Source organism: Hippoglossus hippoglossus, chromosome 16, assembly GCF_009819705.1.
Source record: "Hippoglossus hippoglossus isolate fHipHip1 chromosome 16, fHipHip1.pri, whole genome shotgun sequence".
NCBI lineage: Eukaryota > Metazoa > Chordata > Actinopteri > Pleuronectiformes > Pleuronectidae > Hippoglossus > Hippoglossus hippoglossus.
The window spans coordinates 23,796,985-23,822,090 of NC_047166.1; the positions used below are offsets into that span (position 1 = coordinate 23,796,985).

Genomic DNA, 25,106 nt, shown 5'->3' on the forward strand with positions numbered 1-25,106 from the left:
ACTTGTGAGCAGGATATAGCGCGGCTCGTATAGTAGCACCCCGGCGATGGTGTTCCAGACGTATAGCCTGGAGGGCCATTTGGTTATACTCAAGGGAATGGTTGTTGTGTCAGTCATTTGCAGCGACTGCTAAAGAGTGCACTTAGCATCCTCTGTTTCCCCCTAGCAAACATGTGGGGAGTGACATGATACTGTACAAGAGCCTGGACAACATATAACATTTCAAAGCAATTTCCTAATTGTTTCCAGGCCAAGGTCGATAGCCTATATGGAAGCAATCCCTCCTTTCAAACTTCTTCTTTTTTTCATCCACAGATTGGGAAACATTAAAGTGTTAAGTAAACTTGACCCAGGCGGGGCTAATTCATTGGGAAATAGCTGGGGTTCGTACATTCAGTGCCATATCAGTGACAGTCCTCCTGCTTGGATGGTCACCATATGTTTATAAGGATTTTAGTGGTGCAGTCCTGAGCAGGCCAGTCACCTGATAGTGACATGTGTTGTCTATATGATCAGAGACTGTTTACATAGAGGGAGAACTAACAGATTAGCTTGAATACCTGAAGGCAAAGGTATATGTGTTCCATTTGCACTGTATGTTGTACATAAAAAACACATTTAAGTTTAGAAAGTCACTTTAAATACAGTTGTCTGTTATTGCCAAAATATAGTCTCCTATTTTTCCTTTATTTTCTTCATTCTATATCATTTTACACCAACGGGCCACGTGTTATCCGTGGGTGTAATTTCTCTACATCTAATTCAAGATAAAGGGGGGAAACATTTCTTAATGACCACATGTTACCTATAATTAAACTATGAATGAAAATAAAAAAAAATATGAGATGCTTATTTCAGTCAGAAAAAAACGCCATACAAATGTTCCATTAGATTTTTATGTTTTTTAGAGAAATCACATGACACTTGAAAAATAATCATCAGAAGTTCCAGGCTGGTGCACTTTGTTTTGAATTTTATTTGTACAGTAATGGTGTGGAATATTATATAGGTATATAAATGATCTTATATATCATTGTAAAAGCTCTTTACACTCTAACTGAATGCACCTCAAAACTCAGATCCTATATGTAATTATGAGGTAGACATTAATTATGGTATTTTCCACCCTCTGCAAAAAAAAAAAACGAATACACCTTAAATTACTCTTATCAATGTAAGAAATATATGATTATCATGAAACTCTGTACATCACAAATAATAAAATAATTATAGAATAGAAATTATACCGATTTGAGTGCATTTTGTATATTTACAAAGAAATGCCGTTTTCTCATTTCTTCATTCGTTGCACTTTGTAAAGTTTTCCACTGTACAAATATTTACAGCTCAAAAAAATAATAATGAACAGCAGTGCATTCAAAGCTAATGTGCATTTAAATATCGTCTCGTTTGCGAGTCTCTGTTTTTTCCATATCTTCGTCATCAGAGAGGACAAACTTTCTCGCTGACCGCGTGTCCTTGGCGCAGTCAGTTGTGGAAGTGCATTGCGTAAAGATGCAGACTTTTGAGCAAAAAGTTCGCCTCAGTAATTTTGAGTTATTTCTTTCATTCGTTCTTTTTTTCTTGCTTCCTTCCTTCTTTTCTTTTTTTTTTTACAACTGGGCCCCACTCAGGCACAACTCTGGTTTTGTGTCCTTCTCTGTGCGCAAAAAGGCGCACGACGCATCTCCAAGCGCCTCCAAACGGGTCTCCAGTATAAGGCCAAAAAAAAAAAAAATCTCTTGAAGGCATCACCACCTCTCATCAGACCAGTGTGTGTGTGTGTATGTGTGCGTGTTGTAGATTAGACATTCATTTATATCTTTATTATTTAACTTCTTTTTATTCTCTTATTCATTTATTTGGAGAACAGGCACTAGTTGCTCGGGTCCGTAATGGCTGACTCCAGCTGGACACTGGCAATTACAGCCTGCTGGATGCACATACCCAAAGGAATCCGGCCTGGCAGGCGGGATCACACGGCAGAGCTGCAACAAAGCGCTGACAGGCAAAGCCCACTGTCCTCTGGCCTCGGCACGAACAGGTGCAGCACGGACTCAATGGGCTCCCATCCCGCCTTCAGTCACATCACACACCATGTTCCCAGCCCCTGTGCCACATGGACACGTCGCGCTCTGGGAAAACAAAAGCCTGTTTGATGCGTGATAACTCGGTTTGCGTGGATGGGAGTGCACTGTATGTGCGTAACACTTTTTTTTAAGGCAGAGAGTGTGAATTAATGTGGCTGTTACTGCGTCTGAATAAATAGCAGATATTCGCCTCTTGTGCGCATCCCTTTTGAATAAAAGACAAAGGCGCGTCATGCGTCAAAGCATTCCAGACCTGCAGTGAGGACATCTTCAACCTGGGACCCCTCGAGACATATCTTTCCTCTGTCTTTTTAATGTTCGAGCAAAATAATGGCCGCTACCTGCACCCGCACTGCTCCACCACCATGTCCTCGTACTGTTTGTACACCACGTTGTTGCCTGAGTCTATGTACAGGATGCTGATGGGGCTGAGTTTGGTGGGGACGCAGCAGCTGGGCGGGGTGCTGTTGGGGTCCATGGAGTTCATGAGCGTCTGTATGATGGCGTGGTTGGTGGGCTCCAGGTGTGACCGGAGCGGGAAGTCGCACACCCCCTCGCAGTGGTACGCCTCGTAATCCAGGGGCGCGATGATCCAGTCGTCCCATCCCAGCTCCTTGAAATTCACGTGCAGACCCTTTTTGCTGCAGCGGGATTTCGACTTCTTCCCGTGCCTCTTCCCGTGCCGGTTGCTCAGCGCGGTCCTGCGCCGACGCCGGGGCCCCTCTCCTCTGACGCCCCTCGGCGGCGCCCCCTCCTCCCCTGCGGCCCTCGCCGCCGCCGCCTCATCCTTCTTGCCCACCGTCCTCCGCGACTTGATCTTCTCCTTCATCTCGTTGAACAGGTTCTCCCTCTTCTTGGAGCGGGTGTAGGCCACCAGGATGGCCTTCTCCTGCTGGGACCGGCTGCTCCTGTCCAGCCCCAGCTGCCTCAGGTCCACCTCGGTGTCGGATTTGCTGAGAGTGACCCTGAGCTGGAGGCAGAGCTGGTTTCCCTGCTGGTTGTGATGGTGATGATGGTGGTGGGGATGATGATGAGGGTGGTGATAATGATGCTGGTGCGCTTTAAACGTCTCCCACACGTCCAAAACCTCCCAGCCGGCTTTGGTGGAGTCGAGCGGGTCCAGGGACCGGGAGTCCAGCAGCCTGTCCGAGCGGCAGGGGTAGACCTGGACGTCGTAGAGGCCCGTCGTCTGCAGGGAGGCCTGCAAATCCCCGGGCGCCCTCCTGAATATCCTTAATTCCGCCCCGACCAGCTCCTCTTGGTCTGAAAGGGTTGAGACATCAAACAGATACTTTTGTCTTCGCAGAGGAGAGTGCAAAAGATCGTCTGCAAGGATAAAAGAAAGAAATAATTGCAGTCAGATTCACTTAGGGTGTACAGTGTTCAGAGGGATGGAGGGAGGAGGAGGAGGAGGGGGGCTACACACATTCTCCCACAGAGGCCTTCCACCCACTCCCATCCCCCAGCCCCCCCCCCCCCCCCCCCCCCCCCCTCTCTCTCTCTCTCTCTCTTCCTCTCTCTCTTGTTTTTCAAATGTCCACCCGGAACCTGGCTGAAACAAACCGCAGCTGACATGTCCCTCGGTTTGGATGAGAATGGAAAAAAAAACCGTAAACTCGCAGTTAACACCAGGTTTACTGCTGGTGAGAAATGTTGGTTATCCCACCTTATGAACCCATGATGACCCCTTTCCTTCCCCCTGATTCACTTTGATTGGTTTCCACTCTAACACAATTCTGTCTTTTATAACGACAACAGGAATGATGAGGGTTCCTTTTTAAAAAAAAAACTGCTTTAAGGCTTCCTCCATCAAATTCCCTGCAATATATATATTTTGTTATCATAAAAATAACTTGAATTCCTTTCATGACGCAAAGCAAACCAACTTGTATGGCAGTGATATAATCTCGCACATGTGGATCTTTTACCCATCCGTCACATGGTCAGAGGTTTCCTTTTTGACACTGCAGCAACAGTAATCTAATAAATCCATGGCGATATTTTAATTCCACGCCACTTTTAATCAAATCCAGCGTGTTTTAATGAAAAGAGCCCTGCTTTCATTTTACTTGCTGACAGATTGATTCTTAATTTCCACCACTTTGGCAGAGTGGAAGTCAACTTTTTCCTCCTCTGCGGCCTCACTAAGTCTTAAATCTCAGCAGCAGAGATGTGGTTACTTTTCTTTTTCTTTTTTTGAGAGACAGAGTAGTAAGGCACAGAGAGATTTAAAAAAAAGAAAAGACACAAAGGAGAGGTACTGTACACTCAACTGAACAATACACAATTAATGCATTATTCCCTGCTGGAGAGCCAGGAGGCCTGCAAAGATTTCATTAAGGCGAACCAATGAGGCTTGGAATATAACGCTGAGAGACAAAGCACGAAAAAGCGTCAAACACACAAGTAGTTTTAACACAGAGTAGAATGCTCTGTGTTCAGCTTAATCACGAATATCAGGCTGCAATTCACAGTATTTTAATGTTTGGATGCAAATGAGCTTTGTTCTTTTACTGCGTAAAAAGGCCTTAAAATAATTAATTTTTTTCTTGAACAAAACGAAATAATTGTGAATATAAGGGTGATATTTTTCTTTTGTTCTTGTGGTTTTCCTTTTTTTGAAAATATTCCCCAAAACTACCGTCAGTAGTATGAGTAAATGCATAATTTAACAAGAAAAGTACATTTAATTCATGAAAATTCAAGAGACAATGATATTTGCATTAGAAACAAGTAAAGTGTTTTCCTATAAATGTGGAAAATTCTACTTATGGTTAAAATAATTGAATCTTTCAAACTGAATTGAATTGCTTATTGTCAGGGATGATTTTTGGTGTATCTTTAAAATTAAAAGCACATTGTCTCGGTTGATTGTCTCTATTTCCGTCTGATCATTTCTTTCCTCTTATTTGTCAATAAAAGTGACATGTTTGTATGTAAACGTCGCTGTGATAACTCTCGTAAAAACTTGTAAAAATCTCCTGAGGATATATTCTGCGTCTCGTTGTCAGTTTCCCTCCGTGAACCCTGCCCAGTAAAACAGCAGAAGCAGACTGAAACTTGTGCTCGTTGTAGAAACTTTCCGCGTATGGTCCGCATTAGGTTTCTTTTTTTAAGACCTCAAACAAATCGAATACAAGTTCACCAAATAATTAACAGTTCCCAATTCCCATCTTCCTCATTAAAGCACTTCCCCTCTTATATTTCACCTCATCCTGCCAACGACAACATTCCCCTCAAGTGCGCCTGCACGGAGCGAGCACACTGTGGATTATTACCGCGAGACACGATCCGTGTTGACAGTTAAAAATGTACAAAGTTCTTCTTAATTTCATTATTATGTAAAAGGTCTTTTTTCCATTACGCTGCGATGCTCCTCAGCGGATAATTGGCGGAAAACACAGTGAACCTTTATTTTTTTATTGCCTGGTTAATAAAGAAGCATCCTGTGCACTTTGGTTTGACCTTGTTGGTTGTGTTTGAAGAAACGCAAAACATGTTTTTGTCATCCTTGCCTCTGTTTAGAGGAGGGGGAGAGAGACACACACACAGAGAGAGAAAGAGAGAGAGAGAGAGCTTCACCATCTGCGCTTTAATGAGTTAACCCAAGTGCCAAAAGTAATTTTCGGATTCGGGTTATTCTTTTTTTCTGATCTCGCCTTTTTTGACCTCCAGGAAACACCCCGCCTCGTTTTATAAGCAAATTGCATTCACCTACAGTGTGAAAGCACAATGAAGCCGTAGATCACGTAGATGCTCTCGGTGAATCGTGTCTCTGCGCGGGGGAGCCGTGCGTAAAAAGACGCAAAACCTGTGGCTTTACGCGCCAAACGTTGCCACCCCTGTGTGTATTTCTTTCCTGACGGAGGCGACTTAAATTATAGGAAAACTCCCAGCTGAGGCTCATTCCGCAGGTCAATGCAGTGCAGCACTAATGGGATGCTGAGAGGAATCCCGAGAGAGAGCGAAGGCGCTCGAGCTGATGGGACAACGGGAATAAAAAGTATTGTCCGTAATTAAAGTGGCGGTCGCAAAGGGAGGTTTCGCAGTAATAATAATAATAAGAACAATAAATTATAATAAGAACAACAACAACAACAATAATAATAATAATAATAATAATAATAATAATAATAATAATAATAATAATAATAATAATAATAATAATAATAATAATAATTGGTATGATGAACCACTTCACAGCAGAGGAGGTGCTCGCAGATTTTTTTTCATCCCCCCGCCGTTTGCTGGTGATGTGCCCATCGTGGCCCGGTCGGGCCATTATGGGAGAATAGACAGTGTTTGATATGTTATGACATGAACACTCAATTAGATCATCGAGTTCAAATACTCCAATCAGCCGTTCGATGCCAAGCAGCTCTCAGAGGGTCCAGCTCGGGGTCAGAGCCAGTGACACATCACATCAAAATCACAGGAGAGAGTGAGGCGTTTTTCAAATCGGATCCGTTCACACTGCAAGAAATGGCCGCACGGATGAAGCACTCTTTTTTTAAAGTCTTTCTTTTTCGGCTGAAAACGAGTAAATGTGTGAGGGGATGTCACGTGGGTTGTTTTCAGCACAGCGCAGATGATAATTTTTCTTAAATTACACTTTATCGAATTTACATCTTTGGGGAAATGGCTGATGTGCGCTGGAGGTTTGAGGCTGCATCTCTAGAATCATTGGCCTATAACAGCAGGTTCCAAACAGCCGCACTCTGGACTAAACAACTTTTCGCCATGGGCACTTTTTGCAGCGCGCACTCATGCGTCCGAGCGCCGAGACTCGGAGTGTTTGAGACAGGAGGGGACGCAAACAAAGATAGCTTTTATTTCTCCTGCAAAGATTAACTCGGCTTGTGTCCCCCTGTGTGTGCCGAACGTGTTTGTGTTTATTAGATTGTGTTTGTCCTCGCAGGCCGGTCAAACCGCCTGGTTACACACGTTAACTGACCCAAACACCTGCTTCTCACACCGAGCAGCTCTGCCCCATGGCCCCCACAGCTCCCTTTGTCAGCACAGGCTGGATACACTGGGCACCACAACTCAAAAGATTGCACGGAGTGTCGGACCTGGCATTCAACTCCGTTTTATAGTTTTAAAAATGCACTGGCTTATTTCAGTGTTTGAGTTTAGCGACAAATAAAAGAACCGAGAAGGAAACAAGCAGCAAGTGCTTTAATATCCAGGGGAAAAAAACGTTCCTCCCCATTCACGTGGAGTTTGGGTGAACATCATCCTGCTGCCTGAGCAAATTTACAGCCTTCATTTAGAGAGAGCCTCACAACAATTAGTGTTTTACTGTCGTGTTACCCAGAGGTTAATTTAAGCGTAATATAACTTATTCGGAGACAGATTAAATGATCCGGCGACGGTGCTGCAAACAGATCCCAGTGAAACCCGAACCGTTGCACACAGCTTACTCTGCAGCATCCAAAATTCAGCTATCACCACTTACGTTATATGATTTATTGATGTGTTGTGCTCGTAAAAGTGCGTTTGCATATCTATTTTTTTCTGATTTAAAGCGTGCGTAAAAGTATCCGCGGCTATCTTAAAACACTGTTGCAGTTTTTACGCGTCACTGTTGTCTGCGAGCATTTCTAACACTATCTAAGAGGATAATACTTGGTCAGTCAGATGAGGGGAAAATAACTTTGCTACAGAATTATGCAAGACTGAGCTGATGGGGGTGAAGCAGCGGACCAAAACCAACCTGTTCCTCTGTCCACAAAACTTGTTATGGTGTTGGCAGATTTCGAGGAGCGGAAAAAGCTTGCGTTTAGTCCGAGCTTCTCTGCAGCCGAGTATGTCCTGTATATGGAGAGCATGTATTCATGCGGCACAATAGAGTCCTTTGGGTCTTCTTTGTGGAGCTCCACGATAGGATGCGACGACGCGAAGATGTCTTTTAAGAATTTGGATGACCTCTGTCCGTCCTGATGAAGGATCCTCGCTCCCCTGTTCCTCCTTGGCGCAGAGGGGGAGATGATAGCAGCAGATTGGAAACACGGTATATTCCCAAGGAAAACAAGGAGCAGGCCCAGATATAGCGTTACCACTCGAGATGCGTCCATGGCTGGAAGAGTGAGCGGGAGATGTTGGGGGAAACTCTTCTTTCTCGTCCCCCCTTCTCGGTGAAGCTGGATACGGGGGAAGCCGCCGGGAGCCGGAGATGATGTTGCGCCTTCAGCGTCGGAGAGCTGCTACTTTTGCGCTCTCTGGTCACACCAGAAGAAGTGCGTTTTGCGCTCTGGACTCCGCACAAGAGCGGAGACTGTTGGGCCGAGAGAGAAACACGCCCACATGGTCGCTCAGTGCGCGGCTCCCCCAAACAATCCCATGTCACAGACCTGCAAACAAGACGCGCACTCGATCCAGGGGACCGCCACTGCAGGATGAAGATATGAGAGGACATGTGGAAGTTGCAGAGATTTTGCTGTTGTTGTTTATTTTAGCAGCCAGTTTCTGATTCGTCCACATTATCCACAGAAGTTGACTTTAAGGATGTCAATAAATTAATTATGTTATTATTTCCCGAATGAAGTTACAATGAAACTGCTCTATTGTCAATTTTGCTCACTCTAACTTTACGATGTGGATGTAGAAGTAGGTGCCTTTCTACACAGGTCTCTAGGTGTGTGTGTGGGGGTGGAGGGGGGGTGGGGGGGTGGGGGTGGAACTACAGAAGAGTTGTTATGCTCCTTATCAGAGTATCTGACAGCCTGAAATCTTCCAAGGACGCATCGGATCAGATTAGATTAGATTTTACGCACAGATACACCGCACTACACAAGGTGGCCATAAAGTTGTGACATAGATTTTGAAAGCAACATGATGGATTTGGAAGCTTCATTTCACACTCTGTAAAGTGGAGGTTTCAGTGAATTAAATGTGATCGATGAGAGCAAGACAGATGGAATTTCAGAGGCTGAGTGGATGACACTTAAACCCAGCTTTGACGAAGAGACTCGTAAGACAGGGAAACGTGGTTCAGTGAACTGGGGTCAGAGGTCTGGCCTTGAAATTCAACCTTAGAGGTGTGAACACAGCAAAGGTTCAACATAGTCTGGATGGGGACTTGGTCAAAAGTATCAGACCCACTTCTAAATAGCATTACTGACCTCTAGTGGCCGCCACTATTTATTACAACGTGATGTCTTGCCAAATAAAAAAAAAAAGAAAGAAAGAAAGAAACGAGGACACATGCTGCGTTCAAGTCATCTGGGAAAATCAGATTTTATGGCTGTGTTTAAAAGCTCCCACTGAGCAGTATGAGCCAGTGCTTCAACCCTCGTCCAAACGTCATAACAGATTTTTGAAATGGCCCATAAGTCCAAAGGAGGGATGTAAGCAGTTATACATGTCGATACTTAAAGCTTGGATTGTAAATTCTAACAGGAAGCAATAAATGGTATTGTACTCAACAGCACAATAAATTACAGTGCATTATAGTTTGGTACTGGTCCGACCCAACCGGTCGAGGCAGATGGTTGCTCTTCTAGTTAATTAGTTTTTTCTCTACCCTGTCACCAAAATTCTTCCTCGACTTTACCATGTAATGTGAGTTGAGATAATGCGTGTTGTGATTTAGCGCTATACAAATAAAATCCAATTGAATAGTACAATATAATACAATGGTTCAGGTCATATGGATGGTGGGGGTGTACACTGTGTCAGTACGTCATTACTCCAGCAGAGGGCCTCAGTGACAAGAGAACAAACTGCTGCTCATGGGTCACATGCTGTTTGAGTCAGTTCCACCCAGTGTCTGCTGCTGCTGCCTCACAGCCCCGTTTGACGCACTTGTAAATGAGGAGCATGTTCGAGGCGAGGAGAGAGCAAACATTACGCACCGATATTTCGTAGATGCGCATGACGCTGCGGTTTAAATGTTTAAATGTCAGTCTGGTTTCTGCTTTTGTATCTGATCAACGAGGCGATTTATCAGTGGAAAACTGTGTTGGTAGGTTGCTTTTATAAAGAATCAGTAAATGCTAGAGTGAGAAACTGAAATTTAAAGAGAATATGAATCTAAACAAATATCTACATAGGCCTAAATATGGCCAAGAGCAGCGACCTGGACATCCCCCTGATTTCAGCACCATGGAGAGCCAACTCTGCACTGACCAGAGCCATTTGACAGACATGGCTTCTTAACTGCATGCACACGCACATAGTGTCAGACCCACATGTCATGGTGTTTATTGTAGGTGCCATAAATCTGTTATGGAACCGTGACGCATCGTGGATTCGGATAGATACACTAAAATGTTACATTTAGTGTGGGGATGAGCACCCATTTATTATGTATTATACGTGTGTCTATGAATAATAAATCAAAGCATGTGTCATGTGTGGAAAGTCAATATGGCCATGCAGCACATCATACCTTGTCATTCACATACATGAAGAACATGTGCCAGATTATCACAGTTGGTGTTTCCAAACGTGTCCAGGCGATATAGGCTGCCCTTAATGTCTGCAGCTTATATCCTTATATATATGGTGGAGATAGCTGGGGTGGGGGGGGTGGGGGTCCGTGGTTAAGTAATGCCTCACGCGTTATGTAACCCACTTGGGATGGTCGTCATATTGTGCGTGTGCTCTCGGCGGGCTCGCCTTTTGCCCAGTCATGTGTGTGTGTGTCCTCAGCCAGCACGCAGCTCATACACACATACACATACACATACACACACACACACACACACACACACACACACACACACACACACACACACACACACACACACACACACACACACACACACACACACACACACACACCCCTCCTACATCCTCCACTAGCATCAGAGGCTGAGCAGAGCGGAGACTGGCACAGGCGGAGGAGCATCAGCAGCGGAGCGACCCTTTGTGCTTCACCCATAAACGCGCATCCTTCTGAGAGGACTCACCATCAGACATCCAGGTAAACATTTTTTATTTATTTTATAAAATCAATAATAACAATAATACTTCAAGCTTTGGGGTTAAAGAATTAAAAATAACTATACTCACAGGATGAGAGCAGGTGTCTGACGAGGAGCTGTTTACAAGTTGAGGAACGACTCTTTTTTTACGCACGTCATCAATGTTTTGGGTGGTGCTGGGGGGATGTTTACATCGCTGCTGGTTAAACCCTGTGTCTCCTATGTCTTTGTTGTAGAGGCATCTCCTCGTTTCAGAAAAGAAAAAAACAAACATTGCCAGTATTACTGCGGGGGTGTAGGATGAAATCCCTCTGCTGGATACAAGCACACATGGAAAATAAGCTGTTTGATAACACTCAATGGAAATGGTTTTGAAGTGAGATGGTAAACAAAGGGAGGGATGTAAACATGTGGACGCATGAGGACATCTTGGGTCCCAGAACAGCGGCTGCATTTAATGACTAAAATGAATTAAAAACAATTGATGAGAAATTCAGGCATTTATTTATTTAATCTTATAATTCCATTGAATTGTATCATAAGCAAATGTTATTATAAATGACCCCCCCCCCCCCCCCCCCCCCCCCCCCCGTGGTCCATACCCCCTCTAGAGCAAAAACAACAAGGAAGACATATGCCTACTCTCCCTAGGATGATTCCTGGAAGTGAAAGAGATTATCCATGCAGTAATGACATCATGCAGCGATGATGCACTTTGTTTGAGGGCCAGTGAGCTCAGAGCAAGTGCTGTGATTGACGTGCTGCTCAGAAAAGAATGACATTGTTCTATTTTCGGAGGGTTATTATTTTCTGCATGGGTTTCATAGGCCTGGCACCTCATTAACAGTCGTACCAAATTAGAACAAAAAGGCTGAGAGCATCGTGGAGTTGAATATGAAAACGGATTAAAGATCATGCACAGTCCGCGTGCATGATCAACATTAGAGAGCACTGTGGGATGGATTAAGGGAATCCATGCTGTTTCAAAAGTTGACCATCTGGATAAGGGGAATAGCTCAACTGGAGGCCTGAAGACTTGTTTACCAGTCATGTGCACATTCTCTCAGCCTCCCACCGACAGCGCTTTCCCCCCACTGCTCTTGTTTTCTGAATCTATGCTCCCACCAGGCTCATATATGTTTGAATGGCTTTTCACAGGGACTGTGGATCACAGGCAGTTTGTAATGCTCAGGAGACCTGGAAACCCTGTGTTTGCAGCTTAGATAATGGTTAGCTGGTTGCTCAGTAGGGAGCCAATCAACATTGTCTAGAGTAAAGTGGATGAGCACATTCATGATGCTGCTTTAAAGGGTCTACAGTTCAGGACAATTAAACAAATACCGCACTGTGGTTGTTTGTCTGCACCAGTGCAATTTCTGTCTACATAAAAATAATTCCAGATACATTTAAGTTTCATGTGACAAGCTCATTAGAGATCATTGGTCCTGCAACAAAGCAAATAACAGGAGATGAATCAGAAATGCATTGGAGGCATTTGTCTGTAGGATGCTAAAGTTCTATACAGATTCTATGACTCGTTACGTTCCAGGTTTTACGATCCTCCACGGCTACTTGTGGCTGAATTAATTTATTAAAGTCACTTCCTGTTTTGTCATTAATATTGTATGTTATTTATTTAATTATTTCTCTCCCATTCATCCCCATTAGCTTCTACATCTTTTTCAGCACAATATTATTGTATATCAATCATCATGGATTCATCCTGCCTTTTGTTTTTATGATTAACACTTCGGTTCAACAATAATTTGATAAACAATAACAGCCTGGGCAACGGCAGAATCACAGTGAGGAACTTAAGCAATAAAATAAGGAAATGTACATAAATACACGTACACGATATACGTAAACTCAGATTAAATGAAACAGAGAAAATAAATTGATGAATAAATATAGGATTCGTGGCTTTATGACATTATACCCTTGCTGGTACCATTAGGTTGTACTCTTTGTAAGAAAATGTTTTTCTAAGAAGAAAATGATTATAAAGTGCCAAATATACCACAGCGCTGCTAGAAACGACTGAAATATAAGTCAGTAGTACACAGATGTTCCTGAAGGCCACACGCGCCTGCACAGGGACAGAACGTTCAGTCACTCTGAGAAAAACACTCACACATCACATCACATCACCTCGGCACACTCTAGATATTCTCTCAGTGATGGACAGAATCTCAGGAGGAAGCTACTCTCCAGAGTTTCACATAATTGGTTCCATCTTGCTGGAGTTATCCGTACAGCGCTTCCTCCCCATGGTTGCTAAGACTGTTGCTAGGGTACAGCTTTTGATGCCTATATAATCTGATTTTGCCATGCCAGTGCACCAGGCAGCTGTGTATTGCTACAGTAAAGTGATGCTGTGGGAACGCATGAGCTCTAAATAAAAATTGAAACAGTAAGAAAGGTGGTGCAGACCACCTGGAGCTCCGATCTAATTTGGTCTCTGACGACAGGAGGTGGAGTTTGATTCCTCTCTGTTCTATTTTTGCAAACCTCTGTGGTCCTGTGCTCCTCTGTGGTTTGAATAAAGAGGATTTTTGCACAAGTCGGAACTGCTAAAACAGGGACGTGGCTTACATTAGGTCATGAATTGGGGATTTAATTCTCATTATGATGGACGATTTGGAGGGGAATCTAGGTCATCAAGGTTGAGACTGACACGTTTTTTAAAAATCTGGATGAAGCTACAGGGAAGACCGGTTTAGACTCACGACAGCAGTTCACAGGCCTCAGGGTCAATTACATCATTCCTGAGAAAAAAATAGAAAAACACATTATGCTCTTATGCAACTGAACCTCTTAGGCGATGATGCTTGGAGGCAATCAGCAGGAGAAGGGAAGTGAAGTGATTGTATCAAGTTTATTCAAGCATGAGAGGGAATCTGCATTATTTAGCATTAAGGCATCAATAAGAAATGTCTTTTTCCTGTTTAGATGTGGGAATGAAAATGAAAAGTTGGAAAAGTGGATTTAAGATTGCTCCATATCTCACTGATAGAAGCACTTTGTAGCTTTTGGGAGGCAAAGTTTTGACTGGAGGTTTAGAATAACAGAGGGAGGTTAAGACACCGCTCTTATATTACTGTGCTTCATATCTGATCGTCTCAATCAGGAATGACTTTAATGAAAAGCCAAAGTATGAAAATAATATTTCTGTCCTCTTCAGAGCTGTGTCTCAGCAGACTTTGGGTCATTTAAAAAGATCTTTTCATACTGGAGATTTGCTTTTGTCTACTGTTTTTAGTTACGGTAGCAGCATGTCTCTTACTGTGGTAATTTCAGTCTGGAGGTCAGTCCGTCACTTTGGTCCAGACGGAAGAATTTCAACAGCAGGGGCGGATACAGGGGGGCACTGATCCCCTAACCCTTTTTTAAAATATATATTCAATGATGTGTTGCTTTGCTCAAAGCTATAGACAGTGTAAAAGTAAACAAGGAATGACTTGAATGTGCACCTTACTGAATCAGGAATTGTGCGGGTCATATAATTGCCCCCTCTGTGTAAATTGTGGATTCTTTATGGTCCCTGATTTTGAAAAATCCTAGATCAACTACTGCTCAACAGCTCACATAGCTCCTCTACCGCCACCATGAGGTTGGCATTTGTGATTCAGGGTCAAATATCTCAAACAACTATTTGATGGATTGTCATTAAATTCAGTAAAGGCATTCAAGATCCCCAGAGGATCCCAAGTCATTTTGCATATATCATTGCATACGTAAAGTATGTGTGTGTGTGTGTGTGTGTGTGTGTGTGTGTGTGTGTGTGTGTGTGTGTGTGTGTGTGTGTGTGTGTGTGTGTGTGTGTGTGTGTGTGTGTGTGGCAGTGGGTGGGATTTAGTGGCGTAACACAGTTCAGACCCTTGTTTCTTAAAGGGTTCAAGGGCAGCGTCAAAATGCTGCCACATACTCAGTCCACAGAAAAATGACAGCTGATTTTTCTCCTTTTTTCTCTTCATCAGAGGAATACGCTTCGTGAAGCACAATGGGACCGTTCCAAGAATATGAGGTGAGTCTTATTATTGCTACTGTGTGTTGAATCTAAAAAGTAATTTCACATGATTAAGAAAAAGATGGAAATAAAACTAAGTGGGGGTGTGCTTCCTGAAAACAGTATGTCCCTGCCTGTAGCTCTGACAGATGTTACTCTGAACAGGAAAAGAAGTCGCCAGAGAAGGGCAGCCCTCGCAGTCGCATCCCACGCTTGGTCCTCCATCCTTTTCGCCCAAAGGACAAAGGATCACCTCAGTCCGATTCACCGTTTTCAGAGGAGGATGGCAAGGAGTGTGACATCAGCTCCGACCACTCCAAGAGAACCATCAGCAACAATAGCTTTTGCTCTGGTAAGACATTCAAGTCCAGTTCAAGGACAGCTAAGTTCATACCTGAACAGGAGCCATTTATTTACAGGTTCCCTTACAGGCCGTTAGGTGAAGGATTGTATTGCAGTGCTCTAGGTTGAAACATAAAACTCTATTCACTAGCAAGGACCACACCACAACAATATGTGATTTAAAGGTTTGAATGGAAATTGTTATATTGCTTGTTGTAGGAGCTATTCCAGTAGTTTGATATATTGCCATTATTATTATTTGTTGTTTTTGCATTTATATTTTTAGAAACTAGGGGGCACAAGGGACTAGACCAGGTAGGATTCGCTATAAAGGTAGCAGGTGTGTTAATGAGGGGAAGCACCAGGAAGGGAAATGTTTTTTTACCAGAGCTTGAGGAAAAGCACATGTATATATTTTCTTTTGAACGGGAAAATGAATCTACCCAACCGTGAATTCAGCGTGGACAATGGACTTCTTTAAAGAGTACAACCCAACTAGGCTGGTGCCTCAGTGGCTTTTTGATAGGTTTATTTTGACAGAAACATCCTTTGGACAAATAGCCACTACACATGTTGAGGAAAAGTGAATAGACATTGTGTGAAGGGGTTGAGCTGCAGATGCGTAGAACAAGATATGCACGATATGCACCAAACTGAATAATAAGGGATGAGGGAGGGAAGAGAGGGAAGAGAGGATAAATGGATGAGGGTATGGATGAGGGAGAAGGATAAAGGGAGGAGGGACGGAGGATGAGGGGATGAGGGAAGGAGGATGACAGGATGGTGAAAGGAGAAAAAAGGGATGTTGGTAAGGATGAGCAGAAGTATAGGGATGAGGTACAACGGTGAATGGATGAAGGGAAGGGAAAAGGTGGGTTGAAGAATCTGAGACAAATCGAGCGTGATTTGTTAACTGGGTAAATGTCGGCTTGACAGGTGAATAGAGTTGTTGTTGAGGTGTGGCCCTGCTCTCGAACCAAAGTTAACAAGTTAACATCATATGTGATGAAAGCAGAACCTTTGATTCATTTTTTAAAGCAAAGCATGCAGGAATAAGCTCTACCAGAAAATGTGTATATGTTTATGTATGTTCACCCAAAAGTTACAAATAGAGCAAATATTACACTTAACAGTTTGTGTCAGTGTGTGCACAGTGCGTGTGCATGTGCATGTGTGTGTGAGTACACAGCTCAAATCACAATAAAGGCACCACTTGATAACCACTTTCTGAAAGTGACGAGCCATGGTGAAAGCCGTCGTGCTATCTGTCAGATGACACCCCGGGCTGAACCTTGAGCTCTGACTGCCTGCCTGCTTGTGTCCACTGCCTGCCCCGCACTGCCTGTTCGTGCGTTATTACTGTCTGTGTACCTGTCTACAATAGATGACACCGGCTGCCCCACTAGTCAGTCTGTGTCCCCCTCCAAAACCCCGTCAGGCTCCGAGCAGAGTGCCCACAGCTCGCCCACACTACCCGAGCGCAAGGCCAAAGTGAAACGTGTGAGGGTGATGGCCGAGGGGAGCGGTGACCCACGGAGCGCGCACAGGCACAAGAGGGAGATGAGGTCGGCCATGAAAGCCAGAGGTAAGCAAGAACACAGAGATAAAGACAAATGAGAAGAAAAAGGTGAAACACATAATAAGAGAAGACAGAAAGACGATCAACAGCATTTGAAATCTTCACTTTAGTCCTTAATTATTATTGATCCTGGGAATAATCTGCATTTGTGCATTTTCTGTTTAGTTCATGAGTGCTGTTATTTCATGTGCACACTTATATACAACACACTGCATATATATACTCCTGCATGCCAGTGTTTCCTTTAAGACCAAAGTACAATAACAGTGTACATATATCCGCAGCAGACAGATTCCCAGGCATGTTGACTCGAGCAAGCAGTGACTCTGAAGGAGAATAAATAACTGTACTGTATCTGTGCTCTGTTAACATTCATCAGAAACAGTTCACTCTGCCCCTTTACGCCAAAATTAAATTTCCTCCCTCTTCTAATCTGTCTCATTCTGGGGGTCTTGAGAGAAAACTGCTTGATCCGGAGTCAAAATGAGTCCGAAAGCTGATTGGTGGAGGAAAAGGTTTGGGAGCTCAGGCAATTAGGCTGATTAGCAAGAGGTCCCTACACTGATCGTTTGTGCACAGGCCGCTCAGTTCATTCACCAAGTGGTGGAAGATCACTTAGTTTTCTTCAGTTTTTTTTTCTCACAGTTGTCACTGTACACATTACTATGGTTTTGTTTGATGGGAAGAGGTGCTGCTCAGGTATGACTTTAAATTCAACCTTCAATGATGTCAAACAAATATTGTAATATATTAATATAATAGTTTTTCCTCTGTTTTGTACAGTTATCAGGTTCAAGGCTTGAGTACTGTGCAGAGGTCCTTTGTGTAAAAAAAGTGCTTGTGTTGCAGCATGTGAGCAGATTGTGTTGACATATAACTACTAGATGTGAATGGCTAATTGAAGTGGTTTATTTCTACCTCAGTCTGACACAGGGGTGTAGATCAAGTGAGAGTATCTGTCTGAGAATCTAGAAAAAGGGTGTATATGTGTTCATGTCAAAGTTAATGCAGAGGTGTGGAGCTAAATTTAAATGAGAAAATAACTGTTCACAAATGAAAATGTGAATGAGGGAAACTGGTCCAAAAAAATACATTTGTTTTTTGAATTTATTAGGCAAAACAAGTGAATTTTCAAGCTTAGTCATTCTTAAATTTTGTGTTACATTTGTGCATAAGAATCATGAAGTAAACAATCCAATGTTTTCTAGCACTGGTCACCACTGAAGTTATTGAAGCTGCTTTCAGACATGCATTGAACTCCTCTGGACGGATCTGAAATGTCTGAAAATGTCAAACCACACCAAGTGCAGGCTTTAGCAACAAAACCCCTGAGAGTATTGAATTGGGGAGGATTCCGTATCTGTCTAACTTCACATATTCATTCAAAGAGGAAGAATGTTAAATCCTCTTCACTTCAGACTATGAACACGTTGATGCGTTTCTCTGCAGGTAGTGAGGCAGACTTCAGCTCCTCCAGCAGCACAGGCAGCCTGAAGACCAGGGAGAGCCTCACTTCAAGTTCAGTTGGAAAGAAAGCTCTTTCACGAAGGTATGAAATTCAACATTTTTATCATCCTAATGCTTTACTGGGTCACTACTAGACTGGGAAAAAAATTGAGCTTAACTAAAATAGAAATATTAATTGTAACAGAAGTTGCACTAGGCCCTCAGTGTTCCCATTTACAAGAAGGTATCAGCAGCATTTTTGTTAAATAAATACCTAAAAGTGGCTTAATTTCATCAGAATGCACGATACCTGAAACAACAATCCCTAATTTCCTGAACTTCCCTTTAAAAAATAAATATAATCAAATGACAGATTTCTAACCTAAACTCCATAAACAAGAGAAATCATTATATCCATTAAACAAAAAGGGCTTCTCACTCCTCCTACTCAGTTGATCAGCACAAGTTGCTGAGTTGAATTTATCAAGACTAATCTAACTTGCATATTCTTTTACAAATGTGACCAAACTAATCACATAATTAACAAAATCTGGTTGTTTGTTGTGAGGGGGGAGGGAGGGGGGTTGCTGTCAACTGGAGTTTAAAATGTCTTCTATAATGGAATGGACCAATCCAGTGGCAGCAATCTTGGTAAACCAGCCAATCAAAGGGGGCCCCACCTGTCTCAGCACTCACACGCACTAAGGGAAGGACAGAGGGATTTGAAAGTTTACAAGGACATGGGTTCACAATTTAACCTAGGGTCAGAACATGCATATAGCCGATTTTCATATTTTTGTATATTTGGAGTTAACACTTGAATTCTTTTTGTGGATGTTTTGGTTTTGAATTAAATTCAATCAAGTCGTGGCGGCCACATCAGACCGCTCCCAGTGTTCAAACCACCCGGAAGCTTGACAGCCAATCGTGATGCAGAGCTGTACGCTCCCTACAGGACTCCGCCCAGAGCTGCCTCCTCAACCACCACCAACAGCAGCAGCTGCAACTCCAGCCCCACCGCCAGGTACCAAACATTGTTTTCAGTCACTGTGACCTCCTGGACGTGTCTAACCCCTCCACGTTTCTCCACTTGGATTCTTTACAAACCCAACATTCTCTGCCTGAGGGAGAAGTTAGTAGATTTTGGAGACTGGGAGATTTTGGATAGTGGCTCAGGGAAATGTGCAGCATAATGATGAGTGAGTGAGTGGGTGGCTGGATTAGGCTCAGACTGTTATCATTTCCCCTCTTGCAGCTGGCTGGGATTATATCGGTCATGATTTGGCTGTGGCCAGGATTAATGGGGGATTGAATAAAAAAATGTCTGAATATGGTACCCAGAGAGCGACCATACTGGCTGCAGCCAACTCGTAACTGGATTAGAGTGAATGCACCTTGGTTTGGAGGAGAGAAGAGGGTCATAAATATTTCAGACTAACAAAGCCTGGAGCTTGTAAGTGTGGACCACCATGAATTTCTTACATGGTGCTCCAAGCTCCGAGTTACCAGGAGAGTTTATTTTATAGGTTTTATTTCTGTAGGCCTGCTTAGCCCTGTATATGGGTTCACCTACAAATCCTCTGTCCGTATTATAAATAACAAAGCCTTTTGAGTTGCAGAATCTGCTCCCTTCATCCTACACAGCATCCATAAATGCATCCAAAATCCTGTCACTTTAAGACATTCTGTTGTCAGCCTTCCTCTCTCTGGCCTGGCTAAGTGTCATGTGACATCTTTCAGTTTCACATGCTACCTTCTCCTGGGCTGTTTCTATTTCTGGCAGGGATGCATTGCACTCTCTCATCAAAGCCTCGAGTATCCCAGGTTGCTAGGATGCAGTGCGACAGGAAGAGAGGGGGCGCTTACATGCTGCTTTGCATATTGTCCAAATCCACCCAGTCGTCCTCTACAGATAAAAAAAAAAAGAACATAAATCCTTTCTCACTCGGAGCATAAAACCCTGATCATAGAACATGCAAAGAACATTTGAAAGCTAATGTAATTAGCCTGTAGATTAACGATTTGTTTTCAGTAAGGTGATTTCCTTCCTTGCTAACTCTGCTCTGATAAAGCAGCATTTTAGGGTTTTTTGGCCTCTAGTCTGCTTGCTAGTAATCCTATGTCAGACAGTAATTCCAGGCTTCAGAGAGCATCTGCCCAAACAGCACTCTCGGCCAGACTAATTACCCTCTGCTGGGAGCGATTTCTACTCTGAAATGTCAATTTAGTTTGTTTTCTGCTGATGGCTTCAAAATGTCTACTTGGGCATCTACTGGATATGGTCGTTCTAGAGGCCGTGAACGACACCTTTGACAGTATAATTGTATATGTGCCCAACAGAAGAGCCAACCTGGGCCACTACCACTCCTGTGGAGACAACCACGGCATCAGACCCCCGAATCCTGAGCAGTACCTCACCCCTCTGCAGCAGAAGGAAGTGTCCATCAGACACCTGAAGACCAACCTGATGGAGTCTGAGAACAGAGTCCATGACAGGTCAGTTAAGATTCAGCAGCACGGTAGCTCCCATGATGGTATCTGTAGGGTTTTATGGTTTTAAGGCAGGATGATAGTGATCATATCAGGGGTAAGGGATAGCGCTCATATCAACACTAACATTAAAAACAAACAACTGCCTGATGATACTACAGGAATTTGATAAAGTAGTAGGGTTTAGTTTTCAGGGCTAGAAAAGAGAGAATAATCTGAGAAGATTGATACCAAGTACAATGTTAGTTTAGGATTAAGACTGGAAACTGGGAGAAACTGCTAGTTTAGCTAATAAATGCCACCTATTTACACTTTGCAAAGCATGCACCAAACTACAACATGCTGTCTTTAAATTTTGGCAATTGTATGGAGATTTTAAAAAAATGTTAATTAGTTATATTTAAAGACTGGATTTCTGCTAATTGCAGGGGCTGCAATGATCTGTGGTGACAACATCAACATTATAGAAATTGTAACTAGCAAAATAAAAAATCACTGTTGCCAAAGTAGGTGAATGAAAAGTTCAGTCTTAACTGGGACGGGGTCAACCCACAGCTGTAAATCTGAACGATTTGATCTATAGAAGTGAATTTGGAGCAAAAAACCACAGACTGGATTTATGATAGTTGGATGTTGTTTCCTTTGGACAGAGCCAAGCTAACACTATTCCAATATTTAAAGGCTTTGCGCCAAGCTAAGCTGGCCAGATGCTAGCTGTAGCTTCATATCGCTGATGCAGAGAAATGAGACTAGTATTGCCCTTCTCATATCTCAAAAAAATATCACTGCATTAATCCTGTACATGTTCTTCTCTTTATTAGAGAGACAGAGATTGAGGAGCTTAAGGGCCAGCTTGGCAGAATGAGGGAAGACTGGATTGAAGAGGAGTGTCACCGGGTTGAGGCTCAGCTGTCCCTCAAAGAGGCTCGCAAAGAAATCAAACAGCTACGTCAAGTGGTGGAGACCATGAAGAGCAGCCTGATGGAGAAGGACAAGGGAATACAGAAGTACTTCATTGATATCAACATTCAAAACAGGAAGCTGGAGTCTTTGCTGCAAAGCATGGAGCTGGCCCAGAGTGGTGCCAACCTTCAAGATGAGAACACCTTGGATTTCATCTGTGACATCCCTGAGAGTGGAGGGAAGAAGATGGAAGAGGAGGTAGCGTTAGGGGAGCTGGGGCACCAAGGTGAGGAGGCAATGGCAGACAGCGGGCTGCTGGTGAACGATGAGATGGCGAACAGAGCGGACATTTTGGAGCAGGTTTTCATGTCCACAGCGGTGGACTTCAGTCAGGACTCTGAAAATCTGAGAGCTGAGGCAGAGGCTGGGCCTGGGGTGTCTACATTGATAGAAGAGGAGCAGTTGTTTGATGAATCTACCGCACCTACACCAGCTCCACCAAATGCAGTTTCAACTACAATCGACATCTTTTCAATCACACCCTCCCAGAAGACCACAGAAGACAAAGGAATCCAGACCGACACAACGCCCATGTCTCCAGACCTGCAGTCTCTCCTGCTCCAGCTGCTGAAGTTCCACGGGTCCTCAGCAGGCAACACAGCTCTATCAGCCTCAAGTGGCCTTCAGGGCCTCACACACCTTCCCAATCCCACTTCAAACACTGATCTCCCTGACTTCACTCTTCACCCACCCAGCATGCCCAGCCCTGCTCACCCAGAGAGTCCTGACACCTCCACCGATTCCGGCATGTGCTGCTCAGAGCCTGCACAGAGCCGACGGTTCATGGAGGAGCTGGACTTTGCAGTTGACGACAAGGAACCTTGCCTGTCACCGGGACTGGACGTGGTTGGCAAACGTTACTGGAGCAACAGCTTCCTGGTGGATCTGGTGGCAGTCGCAGCTCCTGTGTTACCCACGGTGGCCTGGCTGTACTCCCGGCATGGTGTAGATGGAAGTTCTCCGGTATACAACATCGCTGCTCTCATCAGGGGCTGTTGTATCATGGGATTGCACTCTCTTCGTCACGTCACTCACAGGCCCAATGCGTAATGGCTTCCAACCTGCATGCACGCGCCTAACCTTGAAGTAAAAGCACTTAAGCATCTTTTTCGAGATTATTTTTTTTACACCGGATATCAATGCAGTTATTTTGGTTCCAACACTGTTACTTTGCACTCTAAAGTTACCAAACTGGTGACATGTAAGGGATAATTTATGACAGGGGTTATATATTTATTTATTTATCATAAACATATATAAGCTCATCATCTGGGTAGATGGTTTTGTGTTATCATTGTCCTGTTGTGTCCCTAGTTTTCCTTGTGTTTTTGAAAAAAAAAAAGTTTTGTGTTAAGGGATGTGAATTTTGGAAGGTGAAAGACTGAATGTTAGTTTGTGTTTGACAGGTTCTGAAATTGCAACAGTTTTGAGTTATTGTTGAAAAAGAAACCTTAAACCTTCAGCCAAAGCTTTAATGTAAGTTCACTCTTAATGATTTGTGAAGAATAATTTTTACGTATTTTCTTTCCTCCCTGGGAGTAGAGCTTTATTCGGTACAGCCTGTGTTTTGTCCATAGAAATACGTTGACGCTTCAAAGCAACTGACACTTGTTATGTGCCTGAGCTATGTGCAATACTGGTGGTTTACATCAAATGTCCTTGTATCTTTATTATTAAAGCATGATAATTCTAGCCACACGTTTGGACTCCTTATTTTATTTTATTTTTTCAACCTTTCGGTTGTGTCGTGGGTTGCGGATTGCGGTTGTCAAAGTTTCACTTATGGAAGCAGCCTGTGCAAAAATATTGCAGGAGACATTTGTACAAGATGTTCACATTAATTAATTAATGAAAGGCGGGTGGGTGGGGGGGGGGCATCTTGCCTGATCCCAAACGCAGCTAAGCACTGTCCTCATGATGCTCATCTTACGTAAAAGCTTTCTCGGCCAGTATTTTCAGACGTCCCTTGGGTTGTGAAGCCGACAATGTAAAATGCATTAGATCCACTTCACTGGGATCTCTCAGAAGCTGTCAAACGCTGCCTGTGCCCTTACACCAGTAGCAGCTGTACGAGTTTGTTTTCTTTAGTCATTGCATAACATCAACGGTCATTAAATGAAAATGAAAGAACAAGCTTTTTTAATTCTAAATGAAGTAGCACTTGGCCTCTTTGCTTTCATTACTTTTTCCACTCTGCCATATGGTGACGTATCTTAAGTTGCATACCCACCATCTCTTGACTTTATAAAACAGACCAATGAGTCATCAGATGCTGTAATCCCCACACAATTTAGTGGATTCTAGATTAATATGAGTGGGCAGCAATGGCGTTAAGTCTGTTAACACACCAGTCTCGTAAAGTAAGTACGTACTGTGGCCTGTCAGGACAGCTCTTTGGCCTCATATCCTGTTCCCTCTCCAAAACACTGATGACATGCTTTCCGCTTTTTGAAACTAGGTCGGCCTCTAAGAGGTTTTGGCAGGCGTCTGTGTCCCCAGACAGACGGAGAGTGACATCATTGTGTTGAGGGTCAGATGAGAGATGACAGCGTCCATCAATCCAGGTTTAAAGACATCAGAGATTATAGTGTGGCGACAGATTTAGTCAATGCCAACAGTGACCCCAGCTAAATGCTAACATCAGCATGCTAACATGGTCACAATGACAAAGCTAAGCTAGCCCAAGCCAGGCAACATCCATGAAACTAAAATGCTTGTGTTAGCATGTTTTGTATATCATCCACCATCTTAGTTAGCATGATGGTTTGTGCTACTTAGCATTATATCCTATAATATGTTTGGCTAATGAACAGTTTAGCAGGTTTGAGAGAATGTTGGAATCTTTTTTTATTTAAAATCCCATTATCCCAGTTGTGCTGTTCTACAGTAAAGGCAGATGTAGTTGACATGCAGACAGCCCAGCTTGCCTATGGGAAATGCACAAGTGTGCAAACATTTCTAGTTAATAATGTATATGAAAAGTTCCAGTCTGGTTTGACACCTCGTCATAACTAAGAGTTCACTGCAGCCCCTGTTACCTAACGTTAAATAATGGATGAACTTAAGCTTCATTGAACAAAATGAAAACAAGACTGAGGATATTGTGTTTGGACACCCTGAACTGCTGGATGTGGGCACCCTTGACCCTCTAGCCCCTAATATTCACTCCTCTGTGAAGAGTCTTGGTGTTAATTTTGACAGTGACAAGCAGATTTCCTCCGTTGTTTGGTCTAGCTTCTTTCAGTTGAGACTTATAG

General features: G+C 43.4%; 2 protein-coding genes across 4 annotated transcripts; one reads left to right on the plus strand and one right to left on the minus strand.

The window, feature by feature from the left end:
* Nucleotides 1–832: 832 nt before the first annotated feature.
* Nucleotides 833–8,565, minus strand: gdf6a (growth differentiation factor 6a). Its single transcript, XM_034611381.1, has 2 exons — nucleotides 7,807–8,565; nucleotides 833–3,416 (listed from the first exon to the last, which is right to left on the minus strand). Exons 1-2 carry the CDS (start codon nucleotides 8,165–8,167, stop codon nucleotides 2,428–2,430), a joined length of 1,350 nt encoding a protein of 449 aa, XP_034467272.1. The 5' UTR covers nucleotides 8,168–8,565; the 3' UTR covers nucleotides 833–2,427.
* Nucleotides 8,566–10,851: 2,286 nt separating this feature from the next.
* On the plus strand, nucleotides 10,852–23,545 carry sybu (syntabulin (syntaxin-interacting)). 3 transcript variants are annotated; one of them, XM_034611377.1, is made up of 8 exons: nucleotides 10,852–11,019; nucleotides 15,001–15,047; nucleotides 15,195–15,381; nucleotides 16,756–16,956; nucleotides 18,400–18,499; nucleotides 19,262–19,420; nucleotides 20,737–20,892; nucleotides 21,708–23,545. In XM_034611377.1, exons 2-8 carry the CDS (start codon nucleotides 15,024–15,026, stop codon nucleotides 22,897–22,899), a joined length of 2,019 nt encoding a protein of 672 aa, XP_034467268.1. In that variant the 5' UTR covers nucleotides 10,852–11,019; nucleotides 15,001–15,023; the 3' UTR covers nucleotides 22,900–23,545. The 3 variants fall into 3 exon arrangements, with proteins under 3 accessions (XP_034467268.1, XP_034467269.1, XP_034467270.1); XM_034611378.1 differs by having other exon boundaries at nucleotides 16,810–16,956; nucleotides 21,708–23,540; XM_034611379.1 differs by lacking the exons at nucleotides 10,852–11,019; nucleotides 15,001–15,047; nucleotides 15,195–15,381; nucleotides 16,756–16,956 and adding an exon at nucleotides 16,995–17,649.
* The last annotated feature ends 1,561 nt before the right edge of the window (nucleotides 23,546–25,106 follow it).

What these genes read in the sequence shown, in the direction of transcription:
- gdf6a (XM_034611381.1), bottom strand. Translation starts at nt 8,167, where the DNA reads ATGGACGCATCTCGAGTGGTAACGCTATATCTGGGCCTGCTCCTTGTT. An exon ending in TTTTGTGGACAGAGGAACAG is followed by an intron (nt 3,417 to 7,806) that starts GTTGGTTTTGGT and finishes TTATCCTTGCAG; the next exon opens with ACGATCTTTTGCACTCTCCT.
- sybu (XM_034611377.1), top strand. Translation starts at nt 15,024, where the DNA reads ATGGGACCGTTCCAAGAATATGAG. An exon ending in GACCGTTCCAAGAATATGAG is followed by an intron (nt 15,048 to 15,194) that starts GTGAGTCTTATT and finishes TACTCTGAACAG; the next exon opens with GAAAAGAAGTCGCCAGAGAA. An exon ending in GTCGGCCATGAAAGCCAGAG is followed by an intron (nt 16,957 to 18,399) that starts GTAAGCAAGAAC and finishes GTTTCTCTGCAG; the next exon opens with GTAGTGAGGCAGACTTCAGC.